This window comes from Bombyx mandarina, chromosome 03 (assembly GCF_030267445.1).
Source record: "Bombyx mandarina strain Sakado chromosome 03, ASM3026744v2".
Taxonomy (NCBI): domain Eukaryota; kingdom Metazoa; phylum Arthropoda; class Insecta; order Lepidoptera; family Bombycidae; genus Bombyx; species Bombyx mandarina.
Genome location: NC_143210.1, coordinates 13,096,853 through 13,109,436, shown reverse-complemented (window position 1 = coordinate 13,109,436; position 12,584 = coordinate 13,096,853). Strand labels below are relative to the sequence as shown.

The window sequence follows — 12,584 nt, the reverse complement described above, 5'->3', positions numbered from 1 at the left end:
GGTACGAGTTACATACAGACGATTGACAGCTATAGTGTAGTGGTTATTGCCTTATACAAAAAGGGCACATTGCAAACAAACGAAAAAGTAAAAAAAGACGCATCTCATTTCGCAATTAAAGGAAAAATTAAGTATTTTTTTTTATAATCCGACACAGATTTTTGAAGTATCATTTCATTAAGGTGCATTCTTGATCCAAAAAAAATTATCTTTTTCTTTTTTATGAGATAAAGTTGATTTGATTTGAAATTGATCAATTGGGATGAGATTTATGAAAATTCTCACTAGAATGGTGGTTATTTACTGGTAATCTACTTTAAAGGAACTTTTTGGTACAACTATACCTATTCGTTTTCTATTCTATCAGCTCACAGACGTCCAGTGCTGGACATTTGCTTCCCCCAAGCCTCGCCACTAAGTCCTGCGCTGCTTGCATCCAGCGGATCCCCGCGAACCTCAATAGGTCGTCGGTCAAACTTGTCGGAGGCCTACCAATGCTACGTCAATAGTAGACGCTTTTTGGTTGAAGCCACGTCCGGCGGCTTTGTTTTATTTTCTTACATATATTCTTTTTTTTTTATGTTTGAAGGATTACTGGTGGCTCGGAGGCCTTTCCAGTTTCACCAGGACAGGTGGGCGAGCAAAGGCTCAGCCAGGAGGGATGGGATTTGCTAACAGTTACCCGAGCGCCTCCGAAGGAGACCTAACAGCTCAAGAGTAGCTGCTTCGCGAATGAATCTACTACCGGATCGGAATCGCGACCCGCTGAGAAGATCCGGCGAGAAACTCAGCGAGCTGATTCATGGGTTAGGTTGCACGGCGAACTCTTTGTCGAGTTCGATGAGTACGGTTACCGAGGTCCCTAAGCCTGCTCCTAGTGTTAGAGCTGAAGGCGTCTAATGCAAAGGTTATTGGATCTGATGGATCCGTAAGGACGTGTCTAGGGCGTCGACGGTGACTGGCTCCTGCGTGATCAGGATTCGGGGAACATATATTCACAAATGCTAAACATTTAATAAGCCTAACGACAGTTTACTCATTGTGGCCTAAAGGATAAGACGTCCGGTGCATTCGTATCGAGCGATGCAACAGTGTTCGAATCCCGCAGGCGGGTACCAATTTTTCTAATGGAATACGTACTTAAAAAATGTTCACGATTGACTTCCACGGTGAATTAATAATGTTCTGTAATAAAAATCAACACCCGCAAAATTATAATTTGCGTAATTACTGGTGGTCGGACCTCTTGTGAGTCTGCACGGGTAGGTACCACCACCCTGCCTATTTCTGCCGTGAAGCAGTAATGCGTTTCGGTTTGAAGGGTGGGGCTCTTTGAGAGGCTTCAACGACGAAGGGAAGATCTTCCATCGAGCGGGTGATATTTGCTCAGTAGACCGACGGTCCAAATGTTGTTGTTTGGAACTTGTATATATGCGAGCTTATCTTGAAAATGCCGTAAGCGAGATTCAGGCATCTGTCAAATATCTTGCGTTGTAATGATGGCTACCCGCCACAGGGCAGCCGTTGTAACTATACTGAGACCTTAGAACTTATATCTCAAGGTGGGTGGCGTATTTACGTTGTAAATGTCTATGGGCTCCAGTAACCACTGAACACCAGGTGGGCTTTTAGCTGGTCCACCCATCCAAGCAAAAAAAACACTAAACACATTCACACAACTTCAACATTTGCGTTTTCGCCTTAGAGTTCAGTAATAATAAGTATAGGTTACTAAATATATAGATGAATAGATTAGCTATGACGTGAAAAGGATAGGACCATAAATAAAATACAGTGAGTACGTGTGCCAGGAAAATTGTGTTGTGCCCGTAGCACGTGCTACAACTAAAATCCAAACGCAGCTTGATTTTATAATTTGACGTAAATCTACAATAAAGTCAATAACGTAATGTTGCAGTAACAAAAATAAAACTACAAACAAAACTTGTTGGAATTTATCTTCCTCAATTTTTTGGATAAAAATTCGAAGGCTTTCCCTCGAAATAATTTCGTCATAAATGATTCTCGTGATTAAGTTAACTTCGATTCATTCTATTTTTAGGCGGCTATGGATGAAGAGTGCGTCAGACGTCATTATTTAAATGTCAATTAAGAAATACATACAAATCGCTTTTTAGAAGAGAAAAGGTTTATTTAACTATTCCGAAGCACATTTTCGGTCACTGGGATTTCATTGGAGCATTTTAATAGTTTTTTTCTAATTATTAGTCGTTTTGTGGAACAACCATATTTGGAAGAAATCTGGAACATTAAAAAGAATGTTTTTTTTTTAATTAAGTAGTTTAATGATCTAAGCATCATAAATCCAAAACTGTTTCTTGCAAAAGTAATTGTATTTTTGGCTCATGTGTTCATGTTGATCCGATATTGATCGAAAAATGCATTTTTTCTGTATTCATTAATAACATCAAAAACTTCCCGCACCCTCCCGATACACTGTCGATGCTTCAAGGAATTCCATGCACCGCTCACCCTTCTCGTCGAACTCGTCAGAAGTTCGACTTGCTAAATCTTAATTACAGACACAACCCATTGATGTTCTCGCCGGATCTTATCAGTGGATCGTACTGTTATATATTTTTAATGTACCTAAAAATACAGTGTAAGGTGCACGACGTAATGCAGCTTAGTTAGGTTGCTTTGCCCCCTCCTGGCTGAGCCTTGCTCGCCCACCTGTCCTAAGGCCTTCGGGCCACCAGTAATCTTTCAATCATAAAAAAAAAAGTTAGGTTGCCGATAGATCACGCCGTTCAATTCTAACCGAGCTCCCGGTGACACTTGCCCCAATTATTAATTGTTAATTTCAAATGTTTTAATTACTAGAATTAAATAAACTTCTATTTTTTTAAAAGCTTTTCTAATAAATCCTCGTACGATCCGGTGGTAGATTCAACGAAGCACTGCTCTTGCTAGGGCTATGTGCTAACAAAATTCTCTCACCCGCCAACCGCAGTGAAGCCAGAATAGCCTCTCGAGCCTAATCGCACAATTAGGTAGAAAAAAACCAGTCATCATCACTCAAAGAACAATGGCAATGTTTTACCTGAATGTTTTAAAAGGCGTCTTAGATTAAGACATAAACGAAACTTCATCATTTTATTTGCTCGTTTTTTATACGATGTTAGATTTACGTGGCAAAGCCACGAAAAAATGTTAATTTAATAAGCTTTTAATTCGATTTTTGTGTACTTCCGGTATAATACATTTGTAAAGTATGGCATTTATACTATTGGGACAAAAAAGCAATATTTTTTGATAATGAATAATATTCATAAAGTATTTAAAATGAAAATAATAATATTAATTATCCTTTGTTACAATTAGTACTTAAATAACTAAATATGTAATAGTAATGCCAGCACTGCAGATGACAATGATTTGAACAGTATAACAACTGACATAATGCGCATGACTATGCCCGTCCGTAAGGCTCGTGAGTGGAAGAGAGAGCGAAATACTCGCTTCACCGCGGCCGCGGCACCGCTCCGATTTTTTATGACCCAAACTGCACGGACAAAATAATTATATTATAGTAAATTAGCTTTGCAAGCCTTCGTTTGTCGCAAATATGTGACTAATTCGTTCAAAAGGTTAAAAGTACCTATCTCTGACACACATTTTTACACATTTACAAAGAAGAAAGAACAAACGATATAATAGGTATATGTACCTAGGTAGCTCTGCAATTGCTAAGGGTACCTACTCGAGTACTATTATAAGTGTATCCTTGGTTCATCTATGATAAGGAAACTAAAAATGTTATTTAAACATATCATTTACCTATTTTTTCAATTTGTTATAGTCCGTGCCTACAAAAATCAGAGACATCTATTTATTGATAGATAACCTCAAATTATAAAGTAAACACGTTGATATCTTTTTTTTGTGACTTTCTAATGCCAAAAATATTTCTGATTAAGCTATGTTATTCCTATCGTTTTAGTATTTTTTTGTTTCAAGACGCCTCAAATAGATGTCAGGTAAAATGTTGTATAGAAAGCTGCCATTGTTCTTTGTATGGAGTTGGAATGTTTGCCTACGTTTGCCGCTAGGGGCGCTGTTCTAACTCCATACAAATTTGAGTTAACTTTTACGCTATCGAGAACGTTAAAAAATTGGCACTAGGCACACAGACATACGTTCGACCAGAAGTCGAACAAAAAGAACAACATTTATAAAATTTTTAAGCGTCAATAAAATTACGTTATTACGCCGTCGACGCTGCACGGACCCGATCAGTCACATCCGATTTACCTATTGGTAAAGTAAATACACAGCTGTCAAGTTCAGTGAACTCTATTCATCGCGACAGCTCGTTGCATACAGCTTGCACTTCAAACACCGTAAAGTCGTCCATTTATATTAATAATCGTAAACAATGTTTTGTTGATAATGAAAATAATTATTATCCTACCGATTTTAAGGCGATTCTTCCTCCGCGCTTTTTCGGTACTGATAACAAGGTTAGACTTCAAAATTATTCTAGACTTAATCATAATATAAACAATAATATTAGTTCTAGGAATGGGCCCCTGATGCGTTACTCGAGTGGTACCGAACCAAAACATAGTTATTCCGAGGTACCAAGTGGCCGCGATAGGGTGACCATGATGAACGAAAATAGGGTGACCATGGAAAACGTCGGACATTTTTCGACGATTAATTCTAATGTGAAAAGTGTTGCCCAGAGTAACTCTACTGAGCACCAGGTTAGGTTAAGACCAATTTTAACTGTTCAAATTTTAGGTATACGAGGTAATGCTTTGTTGGATACGGGAGCTAAGAGTAGCGTTGCCGGTGCGTTGCTTTATGAATTGCTGTTAAAGCATAACCATCCGTGTGAGGAAACCAGGCGTCGGGTGAGGCTTGCAGACGGTTCCGCGCGCACCCGCCGAGTTTTGCTCACTACTCTAGAAGTAAGGATAAGTCCCGAAAGGTCAGTAACCCTTGAATTTACTGTTTTTCCAGATGCTCAAAATAATGAAACTTTGCTTGGCATGGATTTTTTGGTGGCGGCAGGTATTGTGCTTGACTTTGCTTCATCCCCTTGGCATTTTTCGGGAAAACGGGTTACCTATCCAATTGAATATGAGTGCCCTAAGCCATGCATGTTTGCTTCTACTGCTGACTTCCTGCGTGATGATAAGGGTTCTATGCTTGGCTCCGATGAACGGCAGCAGCTATCACATTTATTGCAGCAGAATGGAGACATCTTTAGGGTGGGGGGAGCCCCAACCCTTTACGCCGAGCACCACATTGATACCGGTGATCATCCGCCTATATCGGTACCGCCGTATAGGCTCACTCCTGTGCTTCAACAGCGAGGAGAGGTTCTCGCAATCGATTTGTTCGGGCCACTGCCAGAAGAAGAGCAGGGGGAGCAATGGGTACTCCTGGTAGAGGATGTAGCTACAAGATGGGTAGAACTCTACGCACTTGTTGATGCCACCGCCGTGGCTTGCTCCCGAGTCCTACTGGAAGAGTATTTCCTTCGTTATGGCTTGCTTATGCGTCTAGGGGTGTAACACGTAAGTTCATGCCACGACGGGATGGCCCATATCGCGTAGTAAAAATAGTTAGTCCTACAACGTACTTCATAGCAGACTTGTCAAACAATGTCATCGGCAAGTATCACACCGCGAATTTAACCCACTCTCCGTCAAATTCAAGTACGGATCCAATTATGCCAAAGAGGCAGAGAGGAAGGCCGCGTCTTCAGACTAACAGTCCCAAGTTGGACTCGGGACGCGTTCCCAACTTGGGGGGGGAGTATGTAACGCAACGTTCCGTTTCGCGGGGCAACAGCAGCCAAAGAGAATGTGACTCAGGTCCGTGCTGCGACGACCCACCCCGCGCTACCCGCGCCCGCGCATCTGTTGCATCATACGCACCCCCAATTAGTGCGCGCCAGACTTTGAAGTGGAATACACGCGTCCCCGGTCGATACCGGAACTGACAACCCGAGAGTCTCATGCCAGTCGGGCACCTAACATTAAAACACTAATTAATTGAGCGTTTCATTAGCTTTTAAGCTGAGTGACTTTTTATAATTTATTTTTATTAAGTAATAAATTAGCAAAAAATAATACTTAACAAAAAGATATGAAATCCGAACAAAAACAGTTTCACTGTAAAAAATTGCGCCAAGTCCACGTTTATAAAACTCATCTCAATAACATTTGCACTTTACAAAAAAAAGAAGACTTCAATAGCTTTCATTCTCTACAAAAATATGTGAAATACAAAAAAATACCAAGAAACCGTCATAAAGATGAAAAAATAAAAAAAAAATTGTTGAAAATTTAAAAATAAAAAAATAAAAATTTTATCGTACTTGGCGCGCGTCATTGAGTACCCCAAAATTTTTCGGAAGAATTTCAACCCGAGAAAAAAACCATTTTGCTTTAATATACAGTGAAAGCTGAAAAAGTTACCCAGGTTGTCTTTTTCGCTCTTGTTAGCGTTTTATGAGAAATTGAGACAGAACTACGGTAATTTTCAACAGCTCTCACTATATACCTATGGGCTATTATATGCCAAATCGACCACTTTTGCGTTCGACCCCTTTAGATTCAGCTGAAACTTTATTATTCTTTTCTACCCTTTGAAAAACATCTTTGAGAATTTTTTCAAATGTTTTGAAGCCAACGTATACATACGTATCGACTCGTAAGTAGTTTGTATTTGTATAAGCGAACACGAGAGGGTGTTTAGTTCAAATCATAAAAGATGAGTGGGAAATGAAAAAAATTCAAATAACATACGTATGAGATGTCGACATTAAATATTAAATACATCATTCATCATTAAATCATTAAATCATTAAATACCAGTTATTTCTAACTACTTGGAAACTTTGGAACATGAAATCACAAGCCGTCAAACACAATGTTGTCTTTATTGCAGCTGAAAAACGCGGTGTTGCGCGGTTCATATTATTATTTAACTTAATTTAATAAAAAATATCCTAGGATATATGTACACTTACTGTACTCATGTACTTTTACTGGTGGTAGGACCTCATATGAGTCCGCACGGGTAGGTTCCAACACCCCGCCTATTTCTGCCGTGAAGCAGTAATGCATTTCGGCTTGAAGGGCGGGACAGCCGTTGTAACTATATTGAGACCTTAGAAGTTACATTTCAAGGTGGATGGCGCATTTAAGTTGTAAATGTCGATGGGTTCCAGTGACCACTTAACACCAGGTGAGCTGTGAGCTCGTCCACCCATCTAAGCAATAAAAAAAAAATAGGCGCATAATTTCATCTAAATCCATTCGGCCTTTTTGATTGATTTGTCAGTACGAGTCATGGCGGTCATCAGTCGTCTTTTGCGAGGGCACTAAGATATTACAGCAGAAGCAGGTGGCCCGGCGTGAGAGTCAGCACTCTTCTCTCTCTTGTACTGTGTAATATCATAAACCCTACGTTTAAACTTTTCTAGAAGTTAAACCACATTTTAATAGTTCACGGCGTCCTTCTGAAATGTCAAAACATTAGTCATTCGATGACATTACTTCTTGTACACAATTTATTAAGTTAAATGAATCTTCTACACAGAACATCACTAAATTCACTATACAAACACAACCACGCTTCCGTATCGAATATAAGAAGCCGTCGCGAATTATCGAGCTATAGTTCGCAACACATCGTTAAGATGGCCGCCAAACATTACTTCATCATGTTTCTGCTCGTGTCTCTGATGGCTCTCGCAGCCAGTAAGAGCTTGTTCGAGAAATGTGAGTATTTACTATTCACTTCTTTGGGCTCGATCAGAATAAAATCTTAATGTCTAACTAACACCTTCACTACATAGTATAAAACAAAGTCGTTTTCTCTGTCCCTATATCTGTCTGTCCCTATGTATGCTTAAATCTTTAAAACTACGCAACGGATTTTGATGCGGTTTTTTTTAATAGATAGAGTGGTTGAAGAGGAAGGTTTATATGTATAATAACATCCATTTAATTGTGGTGAAATCAATTATAAATTACAGTTTCCGAAGCGAAGCGAGGGCGGGTCGCTAGTTAATTGTTAAAGTTCAAATTCGACATTAGTTTAAATGCTAATTTTCTAGTCCATAATAATATCGAAAGATCAATCGACGTAAAATCTTCTCTTTCTCTTTAACGCCAAAATATTGTTTGTAGGTCTGGTCTTGGGCAGTTTCTGCTCTATTGAGCGACGCCAAGTTGTTCTGGGACGATCTCTCTTTTTTGATAATATAGTCTGTATGAAATAAAATATAGATACACACACTCCACAACATGCTAGAACAGCCAATTATATGGAAGATATTGTTGCAAGCCCTTCATTTTAAAAATAAAAATGAACATATTGTATCTTCAAAATAACACTCCTAAGCTTTACTTTAAAATAAATTTCCTATTACCTTTACTGGCGGTAGGACCTTTTGTGAGTCTGCACGGGTAGGTCCCACCATCCTGCCTATTTATTCCGTGAAGTAGTAACGCGTTTCGGTTTGAAGGGCGGGGCAGCCGTTGTAACTATACTTGAGACCTTAGAACTTATATCTCAAGGTGGGTGGCGCATTTACGTTCTGGATGTCTATGGGCTCCAGTAACCACTTAACTCCAGGTGGGCTGTGATCGATATAAATTTAGATACATGCAGGTTTTTGTTTATATAGTGAAGTATTGGGAGTTAAAGTATGAAATTGCCGATTTGTACTGAAAAATTGAAATTAGTTTTTATTTTATTTTCATTTAACATATTTATTTAATCAAAATATCTACCATTATTATCTATACATTGCTGCCATCTAATAGGAAAATCATTTATGCCTTTGCGATATCAATCTGGTGATCTTAATTCTACAAGCTGTGTGTGTGAAAGCATTTTATACTGCCTTCTGGGAAGAAAACTTTTTATCGCGTAGAAAATTGTCCAAATCACGAAAAAAATGGTAGTCCGTTGGAGCAAGGTCTGGCGAATACGGAGGATGACGAATGGTTTCTAATTGCAGTTCCTATAGAGTTAAAACGGTTTCTCGTGCTGTATCTGATCAAAAGATCAATAGTCATACCTATAATGTTTTTAATTACAAATAAATAGAAAATTCATTATTCCTATGTTGTTTAATTTGATTTTTGTTTTGTTTTTTTTTTCTTAAATTTTTATAATTTACTAGATTTACTAATTTATACCATTTTCTAAGTATGTACACACGTAATTATCCTTCATTCCCGCTAAGAACCAAGGGGAAACGGGGGTGACTGAAAATCAGCGCTGTTCGATTTATCAACCTCGAACAGCAATAGCTGAGCCACCTCCTTTTGCCTTTTTCTCTTTTTATTTTCTTTTCTTTATTTGTATTTCATTTTATTTTCTGTGATGTGAAAGGCAATAAATGATTTTTATTATTATTATTATTATTATTATTACTATGTATATTTTGTTTGATAGAGCAATTAGAGTCACTAAATTCACAGCACTCACGCATAGTTTAGTTCCGAAATCCCTGGCTGAGCCTTTGCTCGCCCACCTGTCCTGGTGAAACTGGAAAGGCCTCCGGGCCACCAGTAAATATTCAATCATAAAATATAATTTATTGACGGTAAATATTTTAACCGACTTCAAAAAAGAAGGAGGTTCTTAATTCGACTGTATGTTTTTTAAAATGTAATTATGTTACCTCATAACTTTTGACCGGGTGAATCGATTTTGATGATTCTTTTTTTTTAATAGAAAGCTGACGCTTCCCGTGTGTCCCGTATCAATTTAGTCCAGTTCTGGTAATGGTATCCATAAGAAAACCATCATCATCATCATCATTTCAGCCTATCGCCGTCCACTGCTGAACATAGGCCTCTCCAATAGATTTCCAGTGCGACCGGTTCATTGCCACCTGCATCCAACGAGACCCAGCGCTTTTTACTAGGTCGTCGGTCCATCTATAAGAAAACCATATAAGTCTTAAATTTGCATTAAGTACGTGCGCGAAAAATAGATGAATAACTCAATATCAAGCCAACCGATTTCGATGATTGTTGCTTTTAGTGTACATTAATTTGTTTTGGAATATCTTTTTTTTCTATTTGAAGTCGGTTTTTGTTAAAGCATGTCTATATACATTTTTTTTTATATGTTAAGCTAAACAATTATCTCTTAGCTTTTACTCTTAACTACCTAAAACCGACCCAACTGGAGGAACTTAGTTAAACATAAAATAATGTTTAATTTTCTTTTTGGTCACTACGGTCACTATTTCTTGTTGTTCGGTTGCTTGTTTGCGCCGTGGTCCTAGCCACCATCTAACCCTCCTGGAGCTTGTAAGGTTTACATGAATGACATTAATTTATAATAATATCAACACAACACATCCATTTAAAAGACATCGAATCTCGTGTCTTAAGATGACATTTTTAGACATTTTTATTAATATTTCAACAAATAGTACTGTTTTTTTTATTATTATCATTATTATTATTATTGTATTCCATTTTCGAGCCGATGAATTGCCAATGCTATGTACGCCATTGTTGTCACATGCATCAGGCCATAAATTAAATAGTTTAAATTTATTTTCAATGTTAGATGTTTGTGATGTGGCAGTACTTATGTAAATAAATAAATAAATAAAGATGGATGGTAACGCAGTAACAAAATCTTTACTGGTGGTAGGACGTCTTGTGAGTCCGTACGGGTAGGTACCACCGCCCTGCCTGTTTCTGCCGTGAAGCAGTAACGCGTTTCGGTTTGAAGGGCGGGGCAGCCGTTGTAACTATATTGAGACCTTGAACCTTATATCTCAAGATAGGTGGCAACGTTTACACTGTAGATGTCTATGGGCTCCGCTGACTACTTAACAGCAGATGGGCAGTGAGCTCGTCCACCCATTAGCATTAAGCATTATTTTTTTTTATCTAAATTCGTTTTTCGTCTTTTACAGCGTGTCCTGAAAATGCTCACACGACATTGAACCCCTGCGTGCCGACCTGTGCAGACCCGGAATTGAAACACACCAGCTGCGTGACGGCTTTCATCGCAACCTGTCACTGTGATTCTGGATACCTCTTCAACTCGGAGGGAAAATGCGTGCCCGTTGCCGAATGTTGAATATGACGCGGAGGCTATTTCAACTGATTTCGATTTGTATTTTATAAAAAAAGTTTATCTAACTATAACTAAACTATACTTGAGACCTTAGAACTTATATCTCAAGGCGCATTTACGTTGTAAATGGCTATGGGCTCCAGTAACTATTTAACACCAAGTGGGCTGTTAGCTCGTCCATACATCTAAGCAATAAAACATATATCCAAAAATTGAAGTTAAATATAGATACATTTAAGCTTACATATCTGCTGTTTTTAATAAAAAAAAGAAATAAAAGATTCAAAGCTTTTCTTTTATGAGAATTCCCATTTGATGGTTCCAAGCTAGAATTTTTTTCTTTGAAATCAAGATGCATCCTGAATAAGAACATGTAGACTTTACAGAGAGTCAGGGTTTGTTAAGTTACAGATAAGAGATCTGGTAATCTGCTACTAACATAACAATATCTTCGATTTACGTTGGTCTTGGGCAGTTCCTGCTCTACTGAGCTACGCCAAGTTGTTCTGGGACGGCCTCTCTTCTTTGATATAGTCTGTATAAAATAAAATATAGATACACACACTCCACACCATGCTAGAACAGTCAATTATATGGAAGATATTATTGCAAACCCTTCACTTTAAAAATAAAAATGAACATAATGTATCTTCAAAATAACACGATTTAGCTTTAGTTTAAAATATATTTCCTATTACTTTTTCCTATTACCTTTACTGGTGGTAAAACCTTTCGTGAGTCTGCCCGGGTAGGTCCCACCATCCTGCCTATTTATTCCGTGAAGTAGTAACGCGTTTCGGTTTGAAGAGTGGGGCAGCTGTTGTTACTATACTGAGACCCTAGAACTCATATCTCAAGGTGCGTTCTCAAGGTGGCATTTACGTTGTAGATGTCTATGCGCTCTGGTAACCACTTAACACCAGGTGGGCTGTGAGGTTGTACCACCCACCTATGCAATAAAAAAAAAGATTATATTTTATAAGGAGAAAGACTATAATATTATTTGTCGAGCAGTTAATGCCGTAAATATAGAGCCTTGGGAACGTGTGAGCTCCAAAAGATTCCGTGAAAGATGTTTGATAATGTGTCGATATGCTGCGTTAAAGACTACATGTGTAAGAGGAGAATGAGCGAAGAAATGGTATATGGTATACGGTAGGCAGCGGCTTGGCTTTGCCCCTGGCATTGCTGAAATCCATGGGCGACGATAACCACTCACCATCGGGAGGGGGCGTATGTTCGTCTGCCTACTTCTCTTACTTGCGTCGTATTCCTCAATGCTGAGGGTCGTGACCACCCTTTTGTATCACCTTCGCATGCACGATCTTTCTCCATCTATTCTTGGCTCTGGGTTGCCTACAAGGACAATAAAAAAAAAGAGTATGGGAGGAGAAAACATTTTGCGCCGACCCCTGGTGACTGGGAAAAGGGCAGGAGAATGATGACTGTCGATGTGCTGTAGCTGGTGCATGCATGCGGACCCT

General features: G+C 38.7%; 1 protein-coding gene across 1 annotated transcript; it reads left to right on the top strand.

Moving 5' to 3' along the window:
- The first annotated feature begins 7,549 nt into the window (after positions 1-7,549).
- On the top strand, positions 7,550-11,381 carry LOC114242365 (fungal protease inhibitor F-like). The gene is made up of 2 exons (XM_028173492.2): positions 7,550-7,763; positions 10,937-11,381. Exons 1-2 carry the CDS (start codon positions 7,565-7,567, stop codon positions 11,101-11,103), a joined length of 366 nt encoding a protein of 121 aa, XP_028029293.2. The 5' UTR covers positions 7,550-7,564; the 3' UTR covers positions 11,104-11,381.
- The last annotated feature ends 1,203 nt before the right edge of the window (positions 11,382-12,584 follow it).